At 43.3% G+C, this 21,435-nt stretch overlaps 1 protein-coding gene and 1 long non-coding RNA gene across 8 annotated transcripts; one reads left to right on the top strand and one right to left on the bottom strand.

Annotated features, from left to right (window-relative positions):
* Positions 1 to 182: 182 nt before the first annotated feature.
* On the bottom strand, positions 183 to 10,670 carry LOC542756 (uncharacterized). Of its 7 annotated transcripts, none has more exons than XM_020550065.3 (11): positions 10,151 to 10,666; positions 8,366 to 8,469; positions 7,648 to 7,721; positions 4,528 to 4,734; positions 3,728 to 3,802; positions 3,580 to 3,639; positions 2,831 to 2,908; positions 2,700 to 2,751; positions 1,482 to 1,753; positions 972 to 1,157; positions 183 to 613 (listed from the first exon to the last, which is right to left on the bottom strand). In XM_020550065.3, the coding sequence occupies exons 1-11, from the start codon at positions 10,228 to 10,230 to the stop codon at positions 467 to 469; spliced, it is 1,335 nt and encodes a 444-aa protein (XP_020405654.1). In that variant the 5' UTR covers positions 10,231 to 10,666; the 3' UTR covers positions 183 to 466. The 7 variants fall into 7 exon arrangements, with proteins under 7 accessions (XP_020405654.1, XP_020405653.1, XP_020405657.1 ...); XM_020550064.3 differs by having other exon boundaries at positions 972 to 1,220; positions 10,151 to 10,663; XM_020550068.3 differs by lacking the exon at positions 4,528 to 4,734 and having other exon boundaries at positions 10,151 to 10,670.
* On the top strand, positions 2,915 to 10,234 carry LOC118476733 (uncharacterized). The gene is made up of 2 exons (XR_004857331.1): positions 2,915 to 3,084; positions 8,719 to 10,234. It is a non-coding gene; the product is annotated as an uncharacterized lncRNA (long non-coding RNA).
* Positions 10,671 to 21,435: the final 10,765 nt, after the last annotated feature.

Below are 21,435 nucleotides of genomic sequence, written 5' to 3'. Positions count from 1 at the left end.
CTCGCATTGTAATGTTAAACCCTTCTTCCTATTCATCATGAGCTATCCCCAAACATGCTAAAAGAACATGGTTACTGATTGTTCATGAAAAGGATGGCCTATGCAGTACTGTGATTCTTTGGAAGAACATAACTTTGCAAACAGATATCCAGCTGTTTAGTTCAGATATAAATCGTGTCGTATCACCCAACAGTGATGTTGCATTATTTGTTCATCGATCTTATCCTCCAATATCATCCCTTCATAAGATCTTAGATTATTCCAGATGTATTTACAACTCGTTTTTTCTCCAAAATTAACCCATGATGGCCTAAAATATGAACTGAGCGTTCACTTGAACACATACATGTCATCCATTCATAAGATCTTAGATCCAAATATCCCATCAACACATGAGCAATGTGAAGAAACTAATTGACATACTAGAGACAGTACAAAAAAAATCCTATTTATGAGTTAATTGAATTTATTCCCTTGGACGGGCAAGCCAAAGAGAACTCAAAGCACGCAGCCGAGAGAAGTAGTCGCTTATTGCAAGTAGGGCTCGTGCGGATTGTCGGGTGGTTAAGATGCGTTGCATTTGTTGAAGTGTTTGCAGCCGTAGATTATCAGCCTGCAGACGACATTGTCAAAAAAATTATGTACTTCCTTGCTATATATGCTAAAGTTCTTTTTGATGAAGATTTCTGCTAAAGAGATCACTGCAAATCGAAATCTGTACCACTGATCTTGTACATCATTAGCTATCGACAATCTTTGATGATCGTAAACCTTTACAATAATTCATTTGTGATTTCAGATTAAGCTTGAATAAGCTGCTCAGCAATTTTATTCTTACAGACATGGATTTAACAAAATCACGTAGCTGATATAGTCTACATAAAAGACCTCAAAGAGTAACAGCAAGTTAAGGAAAATAAAGATAACACACTGTTATGAAATGAGCAAGTCCGTGATTTTGCATGACAAACCTGTCGTAGAAAGTTCTCTAGGGTGCCAAGTTTTCCCATAGCCATCGCCATTTGTCCCATGTAATTTGCAACATTGCCAGAAGGTCCAGCAGGGCCCAGGGATCCAGATGCTAGAGTTTCTGCAAGCGACTGTTGTAATGCTTCCATCCCTTGAGAAAGAGCATCTTCAGCTTGTTGGGAGGACTGCTGCAGGTTGGATATACCAACAAGCTGCTGATCAGTAAGAGGCTCTAGGTGACCTGCCAGTAACTGCAACAGTAATGTTGGTATAAAATTGAAAGAATCAAGTGAGAACTTGAGCATAGTTCAGAAGTTCGTCACGGAGTAAAGTACAGGACAGAAGTTTATCATCCTGCATTTTTGTACATAAATACTACAATTAACAGATTTGCAGTTACACATTTCAGTAAGAACGAAAACTCCCATAAGGGGACCTTGGAGATCGAGGGCAAGAGCCAAGAGGTCAACAAATTTAATTGTGCATTCAAAACAAAACCATTAGATTACTACCTTAAGAACCTCAGATGATCGGAAGCCACCTAACCACATGAAACATCTCTCAGCAGGGGTCTTCCACATCCCAGACAGCACATGAAAAACATCTGATCTAGCTGCCACACCCTTGAGCCTGAAAAATTCATCGTAGTGTGCCATAACACTACCAACAATACCACGGAGATCATTATCACCGGCATGTGCATTGACTGCAAGCCTCAACTCATTTACATGTTTGTTGTGCTCTTCCAACCAGCGTGCATACTCCATGTCAAATGCCAAAGCTCCTACAGATCAGACAACATGAACATAAAAGGGAACTGGCATTATGATGAAATAAAAAACAATTTCCAATGCTTTCAAGGGTAAAACTGCCTGTAAAGTTCTAATGTTAAGGAAGTCACAGTAATTCGTTAGGAACTCAAGTACGTCTGAACTCTGAAGTGCTACTGTACTATATCTTATTTCATTTGTTAGTTGCGTCCTTATTTTATCCATAGCTCATAAGAACCAAGGATAGGGATGGCAAAATTCCCCATGGGGGCGGAGCCCCGCGGGAATCTTCAGGGCCGGTACGGGGACGGTTTCTCCCTCAGGGCTTGTTCGATTATTTTCAATCCATATGGATTGAAGGGGATTGATACGGATTGGGAGGAATTTTGGCTTGCTAGGGATTAAAACCCCCACAATCCCCCTCAATCCATATGGATTGGGGTAGAACCGAACAAGCCCTCACGGGGCAGGCCCCCGAAAATTAACAGGGCGGGGATGGGGAAGAAATTACCTCCACGGGGCCCCACTGAGGACCCGATAAGAAATTATAATATGTATTTGTGCATTGTGATTTGTATTTTGTGAGAATGTGGGACTATTACTAAGTTGAAATAATTGTGGCTTATGAGTTATGTTTGTATTATAAGGTTGTTAGTTGTTTTAGATTTATTTTTGCCATACATCTGTAATTGTTATTATGCAATTTTTTTTGTGTTCTAGTATTCCCCACGGGCCCCGAACGGGGAACGGGGACCCGTGGGGACGAGAATGGGGATGATTTTGTCCCCGTTAAGCTAAACAGGGCAGGGATGGGGATTGAGTTTCGGGGAACAGGCGGGGCCGGGCCAGGTTGCCATCTCTAGCCCCAAGGAGCACCCAAGAAAAAGGCACAGAAGTCAAGCCCCGTAACGAATAGTAAACAATAGACCTTTTAGAAAGAGCATGTGAGTATAGCATTACCATTTCCGCTTGTTGATTGAGGTTGATCTCCTGATGTAGAAATAAAAATACCCTGACAGAAAAAATGACACATTGTCAACACATGTTTAATTCCAGAAACAACTTTCAATTTTGAATGTAAATAGAAAGACCTGTTGACGAGTCTGGTGAAGCTCTTGCTCTAACTGAGTAAGTTTCAATCTGCTACTCTCAAGGTTTTGGATGTATGCCTGAAGAAAACATAAGGTGAAGGGTGCAAATTAATTCTACCAAATGATGCAACAAAAGAGAAGTAGATGGGGGTGGGGGTAATAGTATCATAGCCAAAAATGCTGATGTCATCTATAACTGCAGGTACAAGAAGCACTAGGCACACAATTATATGGTGTTTGGTTTGAGAAATAAGGTAATCCATCATTTTCTTACTCCTCACTTTTTTGTTTGGTTTGTGTAATAGAATGAGTTGATCAATCATTACTCCTCATAGTTAATTAGTTAGTACTAAAATAAGGAATTGGGTCATCCCACCAAATTTAAGGAATAGACTCATGATGCATGTGTAATAGAATGAGTTGATCAATCACTACCTCATTCCTCATAGTTAATTGGTTAGTACTAAAATAAGGAATTGGGTCATCCCACAAAATTTGAGGAATAGACTCATGATGCATCACTTTATATTGAATGAAGTGATTCCTCAAACCAAACACCCCTTAATATCTGGATGCATAGTGTACAAGTACTAATAGAGTTCATGTGTAAAATAATATGTAATACCCTGTTCAAATGAAAAGATTTCTCAGAAAAATGTAGCGGCAAGACTAGTACCAAACTAGGTGATGAGAAGATGAACGTAAATGGAATCTGAAACGAGCAAAAAATCAATAATGTTCCAATTCACCTTCTTTCGTAAACGGCTTTTCCGGGCAGCTTCACGATTTTGGGCAAGACGCCGAAGTGTCTGTTTTTTTCAAAAAAAATATAGATAATATTACATTCAGCAGTGGATTACACATTATCAATGTACCATAATATAGCGATAAGAGTACCTTCTGATCTAGTTTGTCCCTTGATTTGTCACTAGAATCAGAAGCTGTGGGGACAGCAACAAGTCCTTGTTCAAACTGATAGGCATATAATTAGTAAACTGGGATACTTTAGGCCCTGTTTGGAAGCATCCGGTTTTTAAGAAACTGGTTTATAGAAATTGTGATGGTTCCAAACATACCAGTTTATGACTCAGTTTATAGAAATTAGATTATCAGTTTCTTAAAAACCAAGAATCTTGATCTCTCCTAGCTAAAAGATAAAAAATGGTTTCTTAAAAACTGGGTTGCTTCCAAACATAGCCTTACTATATGCTGATCAATGTTACAAAAAGATAAGCATATAAACACTGAAGCATTATTTCAAACAAGAAATCCATTTAGTGTGTTAAATGGCAAGAGTAATTCAAACAATCACTTTGTTAAGGATGATGATTATGAACATACACCAGGCTTCCAAATATAAAAGAATCCTGCCAGCAGCTAGACATTGACCAACAGTCATGCATAGTTCGTCAAAGATTAGGAGCAAACCATACTTGTATATGCAATGGTTTTATCCAATGCGCAACCATATTATTCGTGCAAGAGAACCTTAATGCCTACACTTCGTTCAAGGTATTTATGCGTATGAATGAAATCAAATAATAAACATGCACGTTGTGAAATCAAACATTCTTCACAGGCACAACAGACCTCCAAAACAGCAAACCTTAGTATGAATATTCTGCATAAGTCAAGCATATATCTTATTCATCTAATAGAACAGAACAAGAAAGGAGTGAACTGAGAATGGTCACTACCATCTGGTTCCTCTCATCAGTGTCTGGATCTGTAGATGTGTCAGTCATAGGGCTACCAGCCATAGCTGACTCTCCCCAGTTCTCGATGTTACCAGTTGGTAATGCCACCATATTTGGCTGTGCTCCCGTTTGCTGTTCTAGCGACTGAGGGTCAATTCTTGTTGCAGCTGTTGCTGCTTCTGTAGTATTTATATGAGGGGAAATAGGCTACAAATAGGAAAACAAATCTGTGTCAACTCCTGACATGGATGGAACTAGAGATGTCAATGGGGAATTCCCCAGCGGGGATTAACTCCCCAGACCCGTACCCATGAACATATACCCGCCCCCATACCCGAACCCGAAGCCGACCACGGGTACGAAAATCCCCCCATACCTAGAGATGTCAATGGGGCCCCGAAACCCGATTACCCGTGGGGAATTCCTCTATTAGGGTTAGGGTATGGGTTAAAACAAATCCCCATGGGTATAGATTTGGAATAAATTTCTTACCCATCGGGTATGGCGGGTTCGGGTTTGGGAGGACTAAACCCAAACCCGATTACCCATGGGGAGAAATACCCGGAACCGGAATCCATCATCCAGCAATCCTACGAGTAGTCACTTGTGGCCTAGTGGGCTGCCGACCAAGTATGGGCCCGTGGGAAAGAAGCTGCAAGGCAACAGCCAACAAGTAAACAAAGTAAAAAACCTAGGCCACCGCTTGCGTGTGCCCCGTGCGACGGTGCGACCCAGGCTCTAGCCAGCCAGCCGCCAGCCCCCAACCACCGCTTCGCTCAAGCAGTGCGCTGTGCGCAGCCGCCGGCCGCCACTCACTGGACCGCGCTCACCCAGACGGTCGGACCGCCGCTCGCCCAGACGGCCAGACGGCCCAGACCGCGCTCGCCTAGACAGCCAGAGCCAGACCACCGCTTGCCCGGAGCCCCGGATGGCATCTTCATCGACGCCAACGCCGACGCTTGGACAGCCGCAGAGCCCGTCAGCCGCCGCTCGCCCGGACGCCCGGATGGCATCTTCATCGACGCCGACGAACACTGTTGACGAGCAAGGAAGGTGAGAATGAGAACTGAGAAGTGAGATCTGTTTAACATGTTCTATGCCACTATATCTATGTATCTGTGTGTGAATTGTGATGATTTGCGAGAGACGATACTATAAACATTTGCGCTACGCTGTTTATTCACTAACCGACATCCAACGCTTTTTATTCACTAACCTACGAAGGAATGTTGACAAAGATCTGCCGCTACCACCTCCATCGAAGAAAAGCCACGTTGCGACTACAGCTAAGAGCAAGAAGAAAATCCACGTTGCGACTACAAATGCCAAAGCGGCGCAGGGTGAAGCCACGTTCCTTGGGTTCTTTGAGACTTTGATAGGTCAAAATAGTGATCAGTGTGTGCTAAAAGTTGATGAAGTTAAAGAGTCTTTATGTGATTTGATGAAGTACTATGAAATGGAAGAGGGTGAAGATACAACAGAGTCATCAACTCCTCTACCCATCCCCGACCGGGTACTAAATACCCATGGGTATTCATACCCGACCCGATTATTCAAAAATTCAGAATTTCAGCATATAGATTATGGATATTGGAGACAATTCAACATTCATTCTAGCATGCATATTTTGTAGTTTCATCAACATACTCAAAACAAATATTGTCTTCTAGTAGCCACATGTCCATACATCACAAACATAATTAAACAGTAAACAAAAATATCTCTCAATACATGTTTTATCATTTAAGCAACAATACAAAAGCAAGAGTCCTTCCACCAGTCTAGGATCTGGAAGTTCTCAGTTGAAAAATGAACCAAATCATCCTCCAAGTATCTATCTAGCTCAGTTTTAACTCTTGTCATCGCTGGCCTTCGACTAGCAACACGTGCACTAATTGTTGACAACAAACTAGTGTCAAGTAGAGGAGTTGATGACTCTGTTGTATCTTCACCCTCTTCCATTTCATAGTACTTCATCAAATCACATAAAGACTCTTTAACTTCATCAACTTTTAGCACACACTGATCACTATTTTGACCTATCAAAGTCTCAAAGAACCCAAGGAACGTGGCTTCACCCTGCACCGCTTTGGCATTTGTAGTCGCAACGTGGATTTTCTTCTTGCTCTTAGCTGTAGTCGCAACGTGGCTTTTCTTCGATGGAGGTGGTAGCGGCAGATCTTTGTCAACATTCCTTCGTAGGTTAGTGAATAAAAAGCGTTGGATGTCGGTTAGTGAATAAACAGCGTAGCGCAAATGTTTATAGTATCGTCTCTCGCAAATCATCACAATTCACACACAGACACATAGATATAGTGGCATAGAACATGTTAAACAGATCTCACTTCTCAGTTCTCATTCTCACCTTCCTTGCTCGTCAACAGTGTTCGTCGGCGTCGATGAAGATGCCATCCGGGCGTCCGGGCGAGCGGCGGCTGACGGGCTCTGCGGCTGTCCAAGCGTCAGCGTTGGCGTCGATGAAGATGCCATCCGGGGCTCCGGGCAAGCGGTGGTCTGGCTCTGGCTGTCTAGGCGAGCGCGGTCTGGGCCGTCTGGCCGTCTGGGCGAGCGGCGGTCCGACCGTCTGGGTGAGCGCGGTCCAGTGAGCGGCGGCCGGCGGCTGCGCACAGCGCACTGCTTGAGCGAAGCGGTGGTTGGGGGCTGGCGGCTGGCTGGCTAGAGCCTGGGTCGCACCGTCGCACGGGGCACACGCAAGCGGTGGCCTAGGTTTTTTACTTTGTTTACTTGTTGGTTGTTGCCTTGCAGCTTCTTTCCCACGGGCCCATACTTGGTCGGCAGCCCACTAGGCCACAAGTGACTACTCGCAGGATTGCTGGATGATGGATTCCGGTTCCGGGTATTTCTCCCCATGGGTAATCGGGTTTGGGTTTAGTCCTCCCAAACCCGAACCCGCCATACCCGATGGGTAAGAAATTTATTCCAAATCTATACCCATGGGGATTTGTTTTAACCCATACCCTAACCCTAATAGAGGAATTCCCCACGGGTAATCGGGTTTCGGGGCCCCATTGACATCTCTAGATGGAAGTATGGAACATCACTAAATTAACGGGGTTTTGGTCAGTGACCAGAATTTTTGTGTGTGGCCTGCCTGCATACCTTTCCGTAGCTTCCAAACTGAAGAGGAATGTTGTTAATTGTATGAGTATTCGACTTCAGATTGAACAAAGCATCTGAATATGAGAAAATAAACGAGAATCATTCAAACTATGGGTAGTTGAACAGACAAGTTTGTAGTTCATCTACATCCATAGAACTAATCCACTGCTTGTATGAAAGGGGTTGCAATTGTGTGCAGGCACAGTGGCAATGCTTGCAGGTGAGACCTCTACTGTTTGTAGTGGCAGCTAAGATTTTAATCCCAGTTTTACTGTTTACTGGTACACATGGTAAACATAAATTATACCTTTTATAATTGCTGTGAAGCATACAAATAACTGAGTGACATAGTACAACTAGCTATCAGATATAGGGCATGTTTGGAGCCCATGAGCTAAAGCAAAGTGACTAAGTTTAGTCACTTCATGAGATAAATATCCAAACAGTAAGAGCTAAAACTGACTAAAAGGATACATTTCACCATTTTAGTCACTTTTAGCTCTTTCTAATTGGATCTTTAGCTCTTAAAAGTGACAATGTTTTAGCTCATGGAATCCAAACACGCCCTTAAAATTGGAAGGCCGGATGCATATGAGTAGAATACATATATTTCCAAAGCTGAGAAAAATACAGTTTGCATGTGATTTAACTTTCAGGACCAATAGAAGAACATAAAAAAGTAATTTCTAGCATATTTGATTGAGAACTGAAAACATACTTGCATTAAGGTTAACAAGATCTTCTATTCGGAATCCAGCAGACTGTGCAAGTGCCCCAAAGTCAGTAACTCGAGAAGGTTGCATGCTGTTCACATCTGTGTTGCTGAAAATGCATTGTTCACCAAAATAAGATACTGAGCATAATAACCTATATGCATTTGTTTTTTAGAAAAAAGGCTTTGCCCAGTAAAAAACCACACTTCATATTTTATCATGCAAAGATGAATTTTCTTTTGTCGTTCTATTTTAACATGACACTCAATTGCATTGTTTACTGATTTTTGCATATCTATAACCATCAAAGGGACCATGGGTGCAGACATTAACATTCAAATATGTAAATTTGGTTCAGGAACGTACAGAACCAATTCCTTGAACACACAAATGATTGACACTATGAAAGACCCTGCCAGGAAACATATGAAGCTTAGCAAAACATTCATTTTTTTACAATACTTGCGTGTATGCTGGTCCATATGTCACCCACAATACATAGTACTAACTGTTAGAGTATATTTGGTGGTTCGGATTAGGATTTGTTGCCAGTATTGGCACATTTACTGTATCGGGCCGGGTGGCAACTTATCTCCCAAGTTCAAATTATACCAAATCTACTGCAGTTTCATGATATCACGAGTTCTGATTTTGTTCTTAGACCCTAATGATACCGTCGGGTTTCGGGTCGGGTTTCGGGTTTGCGGGTTAAATTACCATCCCTACCTAGACCTCATTGTCAACGTCTCTAATGGATGATGTGGATAGCACTCGTTGATACATTCAAGCAGCCCTGACCAAGTGGCTCATTGTCCTACACCTAATGCAGTCATCAGCAGGAAGTTGGTGATTATGTGTACTCTGACGCTTAGACTTGCACTTTCCTCCACAGCTTCAACCATGTCCACCTCAACCTCAGCTATTTTGATGAGGATATCATTTACATGAGCTACTCATCAATTTCTACTCTAGTCGTGATATCTGCGGGGATGTTAGTCTTCAGCTTCCTTCTTTTTTTATAATGAAAACAAAAAAGTTCCAGCCTTTTACAGTCTCTTGCATACAACTTTGCAGATCGGAAAATAACAAACATCCACCATAACAACAAAAAGGAAACATCCTAAGAGAGTACACATGGAAATCTTTGCGAGCCCCTTCCTTCTTTTCCAGTCCGATCGGTTAAGATGCTCCCGCTACAACTATGGGAGGGATGTTAGTTAGGATTTATTATCTCTTCTGCTATCATGGAGATATGGACCTACCACCGTGATGATCTCATGTGCCCTGGTTGGGGACATGCATATCAGCATATGTGGTCCAGTGATCAGTGACAAGAAGCCAAGCCCCTGACAGTTGACCAGGGCAACTGTTAGGCCAGTGCAGTGAAGTGAGGCAGGATGGCACATGAATGGAAACCATTGCTCATCGATCTCAGTCCTTGCACAGTTGCTAGAAGAGCATAAGGCCAACAGAAACCTCACTTCAGAGTTCAGATAACAAAGTTGTCATCCAATGATTACAACACATGAGGTGAAAGGTCTAGTCTAATCAGAAAAAAGCAATCGACTTTTTCCTCGTGGAAAGCAGAGGCAATCACCACCGCAATCCATGCGCTGCGCAGTACAGTGACCAATTAGCCAGAAAGCAATCAGCAATAAGCAGGGACCATATGATGCCCATGCTCGTGCACGGACAGGTGAGACGGCCACAGGAAGTCAGGAGCACGCGGAAACGGGAGGACAGATGAACGGGGGAAGAAACCATGAGCAAAAGAGGAAGCGGGGACATACATGCCGTGCTGAGGTGGCCCAAAGCTCGTCATCGCCCCGCTCGCATCTTCTGCCACCGACCCTCCTCGTCTACTCTCCATCGGCTACCATCAATCAGCATGCAACCGTCCGGCGCCGCTGTCGCCTCACCGCAGGCCCGCGCATTCAAACAAGCATCGCAAGCCAAGCAGAAGCGGAGGAGGATTCCTGTCGAAAAAGCTTGGACTTTTGCACGGCCTGGTGATCAGTGGGCGATTTGACAGGGGTTGTGTTTCGAGGTGATTGGGGAAGGACGAAGGGAGGTGGTGGGTTGAGAAGAAAGCGGCCGGTTGTGTTTGGGCGAAGCGAGGAGAAAATGGAGAGGGTGGTCCGTCCGTCCACTCCAGCGGCGGCAGGGGCCAGGGGCAGCAGAGGTTGCCAACGCCTCGAACTGCGGCCATTTTTATAATGATTTCTCGAGCTTGCGAGTCCCCATCGCCACTGGAAGAGGAGTGACGTTTGGACCATACCAATCTCAAGGCGGGAGCCATCCCATCCCATGCTTCCGCTCACACAGTGGCCAGCGCTGAGGCGAGCTCAGACGTATACATCCTCTATAGTCGTCCTTTACAGTCTTCTCTAAAAGATTTCATCTCCTATATCTACTTTCTCTCCAACAACGTTCTCTAAATCACATCCTCTATATGTAAATACATATATTAAAGACATTTTTAATTTTTTAATTTTTGTACATACGTAATTGTCATACTTTCAAATGTATTGTACATGTTTTAGTTTTATTAAACTGGTTATTTAAAGTATTCAAATAGATAGAGAACCGTTTAGAGAAACTCTACATATAGAGGATCCAGCAGCGTTCTCTAAATTTAGAGGACCGTTTAGAGGACGTTGCTGGAGGGAGTAGAGGACGTCCTCGTCCTCTAAATTTAGGGTACAGAACCCTTTAGAGCTCCTTGTTGGAGCTAGTCTCAGTGCGTGCCCCTTTCGTGGGCAACGCTAGCAGCAGGTCACACCATCGCAGATTCGCAGACAACAAACTAGACATCAGTTTATCCATATGGTGACAAAAACTCCGTATTATCTGTATCAGACAACAAACGAGACAGCAGTTTATCCATATAGGGACAAAAACACGGTATTACACTATTTTGCTATACATTGCACTGTTTATAAAGTATAGTTTAAATATGAATATAGATATAAATAAGCTATTAGAGATAGTCTTAAGGGTCACCGCTCCGCTAGATCCTCCCGCACTTTGCCCTCACTGAAGTCAAATCAGGAGCAGCCATTTAGCGCATGTTTGAGAGGGCTTCACTTTAGAATTCCAGCTTTGCTTTTTCAATTTTACCATAAAATAGCTTTAACAAATTATGGAGGTGGCTCGAAGAGTGTTTAGCTTGCAAGAAGACTCTGTAATCTATAATACAATTGATTAGCGAGTTTCCTCGATTATCTTGATGATTAGTGAGATGTCACGAGAATGGGTGGTAATGAGCTCTAAATTTTGCACCATAAGATTTAAGGATCGGATCAGATTAGGATCAAACCCTATTTCTATTTTTTAACTAAAATTAAGTTAGATCCCTAAGAAATTGTAAATTGTGAAGAAGTATTTGGATTGTGATCCATTACCATCCTAGTCACGAGAGAACCAAAGCGGTATGTTGTGTAACCAGTCGCATGGTGGATATTTTTCAAGCAACTTAATGAGGAGGTATGAAATAGTGTTTGTAAAGTTGATCTACATGAATTTAAGACGGGACATGATCTGGTTTTAATCTAGAACAAAAGGGTCCATGAAGACATCGAGGGAGGCACCAAGGGCTTGTTTGGTTCTGACCTTAGCAAACTTGCCTAGGCCACGCATTTTCCTAGGCAGTTGATTTTGAGCGCCTGGCGATCGGATCAACATGCCTGGCCTTGCACTCCAAGGCCAGGTGTGAACCAAACAAGACCCAAGGGCGTGGAGCCACCTAGGCTTCAAGGCGCTCGTGCTTGGAGGGTAGGACTATTGTTGAGCACTATGTTTGGCACTTGAGCACGGCCGGACGGTCCGCGATCAGATTAACTCGGGCGAAATTACTTATCGTATGTGTGGTTATCCTAACCTATTCGTGGGAAACTGTTGGATCTCGCCTAAAAACGGGTTCAGACCTCCCATTATATACTATAAATATAAAGGGTGTGACCGATTGGGAACTCTCAAACATATTCCAATCGAACCAATCTATTTATCTTATATTGTCATTCATGCCTTAGTAATAGACATAGTATATCCCTAGTCGTAGTTTCACTACCTCAATCTTCACCTCATGTTGAGCACCAAAAATGGCAGGCGGACAGTCCGCCCTAAGCCCGAACAGTCCGCGGTCCAAACGGTTCGCGTTGGTGGCGCGGACGGATCGCGCATGCGCAGAACCAATTAGGGTTCTAGATTTCTTGCGGGATTTGTTAGCTAAATCTACAGGATTAACTCGGTAACCGACTTGTAATGGGTCCAGACCTCCCCTTTATATAGATGAAGGGTTACGATCGATTGAACCCCCCACAATCGATCAAATCAATTCTACTTATCATTTTACCTTATGCATTAGAAGTAGCCCTAGTTTAGCCTTCCTCTACCTTGAATCTTCGCCTCTTTTCGGCTCTACGTCGACTAGAGGCATCTTGGGTGGCCTGCCGACCCTAAGGCACACCCTAGGATCTCTCCTCCTCGATGGGGTCCCTTCAGAGAGGAGAGATCTAGGTCTACTACAAAGAATACGACCCTCTGCACCATTGCGAACCGTCCAAGCCCAAGGCACGGACCGTCCAGACATATGCAGAGGAGCCGCTCCTGCGCTAGGCCGCAGATCGTCCGCGCCTCCACATGGAGCATCGCCATGTGCTTCATCTCCTAGTGTTTGGCACTCAGATCGCGTAAACACCTCGCTTCGACTCTGTGTTGTCTTGAAGTGTCTTGGGTGGTCTGCCAATCACAAGAAAACCCTTGATATTTCCTCCCTGACGGGGCTCCTCCCGAGGGCAAGATCTAGGTTCAGGAGTTGGGATGGCAGCGGGTCGGGTAAGAGGTGGTAAAGCCAGTTACTCGTCCGCCAGCATATCCGCGCCTCTACCCCTTACCCATACCCACGAGAGGTTGGGGGTAAAATTCTCCACTCATGTCTGTATCCATTGGGTATCCACGGATATCGAGCAAATAGTTACCCGACAACAAATACATGTGACCATGTTCATTTTATCCAAAACATCAACATGTTGACAGAAATAATACAAACAAGACCGATCATCCACAAACATAAGTCTCAAGCTCTCATTATCTCATTGTCAGACAAGATAATTAATTATTACAACACAATATTACAGTCACAGATAAATGTCAGTCCCTAACAATAGTCCACACATTCACTGTCCACACACAATACTCCATAGTCCACACACCGATACACTGTAACACGACAGGCCCACACAATGACACAATCACACAAACCCAGCAGATCCACATAGTATAACTACACAACAGAGAGCAGACTGGCAGACCAGCGCCCCAGCCCCAGCCATCTCACAAGTCATGGTCTCATGGATCAATGATGTCAGACTTCATATTATCCTAAGAACAAAAGAAAGACAGGAATACCAATGTAACACCAATATTTCAATTTAATTTTGAAGACGGGTACAATAAGGTAATTTAGAAAAGAATGAAAAATAAAATAAGAGTAATTACCAAGCTTTCTTCTACATCATCATCAAGACAAGTCATCAATGCATTGAGAACTTGTAAATCAGGCCCTAATAGAACAAATCATTCAAAGTTAGTGTTATTGTAAATAAAAGAAGAAAAACAAAACAGAAATGAACTACATATTATACATATCATCTCTAGACCAAGCTTGCACACACATCAAAGCTTCCACCATGTTTGGGGCAAGTCAGCTACAATGTGGGCTAATGATTCTCCCACTAGTACTAAAGATAGACTCATATGCCATTGTTGTCACGGAAATTGATAGGATATCTCGAGCAAGCTAAATTAAAGCAAAATACTTCAACCCTCCAACTTTCCACCAATCAATGACATCCAATTCAAGCGTTCTTGGCGGCATATCCTCTTCGAAGTACATATCCAATTCTGTGCACATAAAAGATGTCGGCACAACTGGTTTAAAAGCCATGTATTTATCAAATATTTCATTCACTTCAGCATCACCCTCATTTAGTGCTTTACTGCTATTGCCACTTGCCACCATACCATTTGTTGAACCAAAACCTTCCATAGAACCTTCGTATTCCTTTACCAAATCTATCAACAAATCTTTAATTTTCTTAACTTCTCTAGTCATATCATCAGGTCCATATATTTGGGTGTACATGGTGTTGGGGACTTGTTCTCAAATGCTAAGAGTTAAGAACAAGGCAACATAAAAAGTATTAAATGTTAAAGTCCTTCGTCCTTCGAAGCATTATCTCCCTTCGGATATAATGAATTCCGGACGAAGGTTATGAAGGACAAACCTTCATAAGCATAATAAATAATGAAGGAGGATTCATATGCAAGATATGAAAAATAACATAAACACTTTAAACATTATTATCAACTTATTTTTATTTGTGTTACTGTATCAATAATAACAAATTATAAATGTACCTTCGGCTCGAAGGAAAGCAGGGGTACAAGCGTGACGCGAAAGCAAATGCCAAGTCAGCGTGAACAGTACGGGAGCACTGTTCATCTATTTATAGGTACGGGGCGCAGCCCATGTAAAATTACAACCATGCCCTTTACATTTGCTAATAACTCTATAGTAATCCATCGGGGTCTAAATAGCCTTTTCCCTTTTAAGTCGGTTTTTTTTTCTGCTATCACACTGAAGCTCCCCTGCGCATAGCTTTGGCTCTGCGCCATCCTTCATATTCTTTGCGCATCTTCACGTTGTGGTTTTGATCTATGTCCGAAGGTACCTGTTTACACATTATACTCCAGAGACATTGTTAAATCATGTTTTTGAGGACCTTCGGAAGCCGAAGGCCCCCAACAGTAGCCCCTCGTAATATTAATTTGTTAGAGTGATAAATCAGATTGCGACATGGACGAAGGCCTTAAGCCGAAGGTCCGAAAAAACACCTTCCCTTTGCTAGGATAGCAATAGTCATTGACAAGCGGGACCCTCCAGTTCTCAACGCACTAGGCGTATAAATAAGAGCTCACCACGAGTTCATTTGGCACGCTTTCTTGCCATCTGCTCTTGCTCACCCAACTTTTAGCCCTTGCGCACCAACACTTGCTTGGTTTTTTAAATTTTTTAAGCTTCGGTTTCGAGAGCACTTTCTCAGCATTTTCGAAGATGTCTGAAGATAAAAAAGTTGTCGCTGAATCGAAGCTGAGCCTTTCTGAGGAGATGAATCTCGGCTTTCTTGAATCAATAGCAAAGACAAATACGGAGAAGATTACCAGGGAGATTTTAGAGGGTTTATCTGAAGACACTGGTGATAGTGACAGCTATGATGTGGAAAGTGGTGGTGAAGATTCCGAAGATCGACCTTGGCGACCAAGCCATGCAGTTTTTGGAAAATCAAGCATTAAACAAAGCCATCTTGTCAATATGAGGGGTAGATATTTTCGGGATCTATCTATTGTGAGGGCTGACGAAGGAGAGAAAACTTGTCCGACCCCCGAGGAAAATGAAGTCGTGATATTCCGAAGTTTCTTCAAGGCTGGACTTCGGTTTCCTTTGAGCAGTTTCGTGGTAGAAGTTTTGAAGATATTTGAAATCTACCTTCATCAAATTACTCCCGAAGCAATCATAAGGATAGGAATCTTCGTATGGACCGTGAAGAGCCAAGGTTTGGAGCCAAATGCAAAAAGTTTTTGTAGCATGCATGAGTTATTATATGAGACGAAACCCTGGGGTAAAGAGCAATACCATAACAATTTTGGCTGTTATAGCTTCGGTGCCCGCTCTGGGTCAAGTTGTCCCGTGCCAACTTTTCGGAAGAGATGGCCTGGGGACTGGATGAAGGAATGGTTCTATGTGAAAAACGACTTGAAGACACGAGAAGATATTAAAGATATCATCATGCGCCCCATCTGACAGCATTTTGGCCTTCGGAAACCGAAGGTGGATATTGACGAGACAGCCGAAGAATGCCGGAGAGCCTTCGTGTAGTTTGCTCTTTCATCGGGACAAGGGATTTGATCCAGGAACACATTGCCTTCAGAGTATGGCCACTTGTAGAAAAGTGGGAAATGCCAAAGGAAACCATCAGCAAACCTGACGAAGGTGGACTAGTTAGGTTAAAATATACCTTCAGATATGGAGATAAGTTTGTCGAGCCAGATGATGACTGGCTGAAATGTATTGAGGCCACAAGCGATGAACTGCTTGGACCATACTCGAAGGCAGAAGATACTGCACTGTCAGCGGCCTTCGGAGGCCGGAAGAAGAAAAGACTCAACCGAGTATTTGATGCCATTGGATTCGTCTATCCTGACTACCGTTACCCAACACGGGGTCAAAAAAGGAAAGATACGGCTTCTGTGAAGGAAGTTGCTTCAGCCGCTCCTAGTGAGCCAGCGCCGAAGAGGAAAAAGATGAAGGTTCTTACGCACCGGCCACGCTATATTGAACCGGCCACAGTGCCAGAGTTTGTCGGTGAGACCTTTTTCGGCCACCAAAGCCAAGGAGCCGACTCCCCTGTCGAATATTGAAGAGCCGGCCAAAATGCCGGAGATGGAAAAAATAGAAGAACCGAGGGCTGAAGAGACAAAGACATCGGAAATCTTAAGTCCTTCAGCAAGAGTTGAGGTGTCAATGCCAATGCCGAGGGCACAAAAAGACCTTACAACAACCCCCAAGAGGAAAAGAATGGTTAACGTGCTAGATGTACTGGAAACGATAAAATCTTCAAGCTCTACTTCGAAGATAGCTGCCGAAGTTCCAAAGACACAAACTGAGGCCGAAGCTGCCAAAAGTCAAGCGGAAACTGAAACTGGGCTTTCAGAGCCTACCAAGAGGGAATTCTTGGAAATTGAAAAAGAAACGGAAAAAATCTGCAAAAGAAACTTTATCTGAGAAAATCGCCACACCTATTCCCGAAGCATCTTCTGAAGCTTCTGACTATGTATTACGTCATGCTTCGGGTAAAAATCTGAGTGAAAAAGAAAAAAGAGAAGCTCAGCTCTATGCACAAAAATTGAAATATCCAAAAGGGGGCGCTGATATTCAACGGCAGCGGAGAAGAAGACTTCTTGTATTGTCTCCCTGACAGCAAGGAGATTTCTGTCTGTCGGGAGATGAGCAGGAGTTTCGGATTCCCAACATTAGAAGACGGACTCTCGGTGTTGTCAAAAAACGAGCTGGCCGACGGCTTAGAGTACAATAGTTTAAAGGTGAAAAAAATGAGATCTTTGTATTATTCTTTGAAGCCAAAATTTTTCATTTGCTTGAACTTATTAACGCATTTTTTTGCAGGGCCTTATACTTAGCAATGCCCTCAGGGCACAAAAAGATGCCGAAGACGAAGGGTGTACCATAGCTTTGAGCAACCTTCGTTCCGAAGTAATTGAACTAAGGAACGAAGGTCTCGAAAAAGATAAAATATTACATTCGTTGGTGAATAAAATAAAAGAAGACGAAGTTGCTTTCAAAGCTCAAGCTGAAGCTCAGAAGCGCGAGATTGAGGATCTTCGGAAACAGCTAGCCAGAGCTAAAGAAGAATGCACAGTTGAAGAAGCAAAACGAGAAATTAGTGAACAATGGGCAAATCATTTAGAGAAAAACGTTGAAGAGCTTCGTGCATCCAAGAAAAGGTGTTATGAAAAATCTATAGAATGTGTTAAGAAAATAAGAACCAGCTTCGCCAGCGTTGGCGCATTCTCAAGTGAAGAAAATTTCATAAGGGGCGACCCCGAGGGCCCAATTGGATGGATCAGCCACGAAGCTGAAGCTTTTGAAGAAATTTTGAATAGCCGCGGAGACATATGTGCCTTCTCAGGTGCTAGGGGGATTGCCACTATTTTGGAGAAAAAAGGCTGTGATCACGTGAAATCCTTGGCACAAACTGAAGCCAACTTGTCTTCTGAAGACATAAAAGACCCTTCGGCCGAGGCAAGTTTGGTTGGTGGAAAATTTTTCACCGACATCTGGGAAAATGGTGGCCGGGAGATGGTTCAAGAAATTATACGAAAAAGCGAAAAAGGTATTCATGACGCTAGAAAAGTAGCAGAGGCCGCTAAGAAAAGTGTGGATCTCGAAGGGGGAATAGGTATTGACTACTAGTTTTTGGCTTTTTGTTGTAACTTTTTGATTTCGAACTTGTTTACACTTTGTAACATAGCCGCACTTTCTCCTCCCTCAGAGCCCGCCGAGCCATTAGCGGACCCCATCGTAAAGAGGGATGACGAAATTAGAAAAATGGCTGAAGCTATCATGGACAAAGTTGTTGATCAACTACTAAACGAAGCTGCAGAAATAGTTCTAAGGGAAGATTAGATGTTATTGTGAAAACATTTGGAATGTAATATTTGTTGAACAATATGTGTAATATTTTGTAACTTTGAATGTGATATATAAGCTATTTATGGTTCAATTCTTTACGATGCATGAAACTTTACATACATACCGTTTTTGAGTCTTCGACGAAAAAACACCTTCCTTTCTTTTCATGCTTCGTAAATAATATCCATATTTCATAAAAACATCCAATCTTCGTAAAATCAGTAACCAATAGATCTTTTCATTTCAGAGTTTGACGAAGGTATGCTTCTTCAATAATTATTTTTGTGCCTTGGCACTATTTCTTCGAAACAATCTCCGAATATCAACATTGAAACCCCCTTCTTGCGCCATTGATGCAATATGATGTATGATGTTATGCTATGCAAATGATGTGATGATGTGATGTTATGCAAAATGATATTTGCCGAAGATCGACGTTTATTTTTCACTGCAAGCCTCCCTTAGGAGCTTCTTCGCCTTTTACTTCAGCGGAATCAGCGTTTATTTTTCGCTGTAAGCCTCCCTTAGGAGCTTCTTCGCCTTTTACTTTCAGCGGAATCAGCGTTTATTTTTCGCTGTAAGCCTCCCTTAGGAGCTTCTTCGCCTTTTACTTCAGCGGAATCAGCGTTTATTTTTCGCTGTAAGCTCTGCATTCCCTTCGGAACGACTTTTGAGCAGAAAACTTACGTTGCGCTCCCTTAGGAACGACTTTTTGTTATTTCGGAGATTCTCCTTGTAACCATAAATTCTTATGCTTCGGCAACTTCGTTATTCTATGGAGAAGGTATATTTTTACTGTGGCGAAAACGAAGCTATTACAAGAAATTGAAAACGACAAAAGGCACTTAGGCTTTCAATAATTGTTCCTTATTAAAAAGAAAATGATACTGAATGCAAAAACTGTTGTCGAGGTAGGATATTGTTAGTAAATATGCTTCGATTCTGGCACAGTACTATTGACTGTGCGAGCTTCGGACTCTTCCCTGAAGTCTCGTTGGAGGTGGGTATGCTGACTCCCTTCTGGCTGCTGGCCTCGTTGCATTGGTGGTGGAGGTGGAGGCTGTTGCCAAGATGCCTGAGGTTGGTTTGCCGAAGCAACAGAAGCTGCAGGGTGGTTGCCTACATACTCTGGAATGTAAGGCGAATGGTACGAAGCAGTATGCATAACTTGCTTTGGCTGGCTCTGTTGGGCTGCAGCTTCTGCTATCTTCTTTTGTTTCTGGATGGTAACATGGCACATCCTGGTGGTATGGCCCTTGTCCTCACCACAGAATAGGCAATAAATTTTCCTGGGCTGATCCCCAAACCTTCCTCCGAAGCCCCTGGCACCTCTGCCCCTTGGAGCTGGAGGCCGAGGATAGCTCTGCTGCTGCCCCGAAGCCTGGGAGGAATATTGCGGCCTCTGCTGCTGGCCTCCCCTGTCATCATTCTGAGTGGAATGAATCGATCTGACATGTCTAGGATGAATTCTCCCTCCGAAGCCCCTGGCTATTTCGGAGAATCTGTAAGCTTCCTCCCTTCTCTGTCGAAAGTCATTGTCAGCGCGGATGTATTCATCCATCTTCTGAAGAAGTTTCTCCAGAGTCTGAGGGGGTTTCCTGGCAAAGTATTGGGCTGAAGGTCCCGGCCGAAGCCCCTTAATCATGGCCTCAATGACAATTTCATTGGGCACTGTTGGCGCTTGTGCCCTCAGGCGTAAGAACATTCGAACATACGCCTGAAGATATTCTTCATGATCTTGGGTGCACTGGAATAAAGCTTGAGCGGTGACCGGCTTTGTTTGAAACCCTTGGAAACTGGTGATCAGCATATCCTTCAGCGTCTGCTATGATGTGATTGTTCCTGGCCGAAGAGAGGAGTACCAGGTTTGTGCAACATTCTTGACAGCCATGACGAAAGACTTCGCCATAACTGCAGTATTGCCGCCATAGGAAGATATTGTTGCTTCGTAGCTCATCAGAAACTGCTTCGGATCTGAATGTCCGTCGTACATGGGGAGTTGAGGTGGCTTGTAAGACAGAGGCCAAAGTGTAGCCTGCAGTTCTGCTGACAGAGGAGAAGCATCATCAAAAGCAAAATTTCCATGATGGAAATTCTCATACCAGTCATCCTCGTTGAAGAAGCCCTCTTGATGAAGCTCTCTGTGCTGAGGCATTCGGTTCTGCTCATCTTGAGTAAGATGGCGAACTTCTTCGGAGGCTTCGTCTATCTGCCTTTGCAGGTCAACTAGCCTAGCCATCTTTTCCTTCTTCCTTTGCACCTGCTGATGGAGCATCTCCATATTTCTGATCTCTTGATCCAAGTCGTCCTCCTGAGGCGTTGGACTGGTGGCCTTCCTCTTCTGGCTTCGGGCCTTCCGAAGAGAGAGAGTCTCCTGGTTGGGGTCCAGCGGCTGCAGAGCGGCAGCCCCTGATGCTGAAGCTTTCTTTGGCGGCATGACGAAGGTCTATGCTTGCCGAAGGTGTTCGAAATTCAAAAAGTGGAAGTGAGTTCACCGGAGGTGAGCGCCAATGTTGGGGACTTGTTCTCAAATGCTAAGAGTTAAGAACAAGGCAACATAAAAAGTATTAAATGTTAAAGTCCTTCGTCCTTCGAAACATTATCTCCCTTCAGATATAATGAATTCCGGACGAAGGTTATGAAGGACAAACCTTCATAAGCATAATAAATGATGAAGGAGGATTCATATGCAAGATATGAAAAATAACATAAACACTTTAAACATTATTATCAACTTATTTTTATTTGCGTTACTGTATGAATAATAACAAATTATAAATGTACCTTTTCGGCTAGAAGGAAAGC

This window comes from Zea mays, chromosome 3 (assembly GCF_902167145.1).
Source record: "Zea mays cultivar B73 chromosome 3, Zm-B73-REFERENCE-NAM-5.0, whole genome shotgun sequence".
In the NCBI taxonomy this organism is placed as follows: Eukaryota; Viridiplantae; Streptophyta; class Magnoliopsida; order Poales; family Poaceae; genus Zea; species Zea mays.
The sequence above is the reverse complement of the archived record's forward strand: the minus strand, read 5'-3'. Positions and strand labels throughout refer to the sequence as shown.

What these genes read in the sequence shown, in the direction of transcription:
- LOC542756 (XM_020550064.3), bottom strand. Translation starts at nt 10,230, where the DNA reads ATGGAGAGTAGACGAGGAGGGTCGGTGGCAGAAGATGCGAGCGGGGCG. An exon ending in GGGCCACCTCAGCACGGCAT is followed by an intron (nt 8,470 to 10,150) that starts GTATGTCCCCGC and finishes ATGCATTTTCAG; the next exon opens with CAACACAGATGTGAACAGCA. An exon ending in TCTTGTTAACCTTAATGCAA is followed by an intron (nt 7,722 to 8,365) that starts GTATGTTTTCAG and finishes TCTCATATTCAG; the next exon opens with ATGCTTTGTTCAATCTGAAG.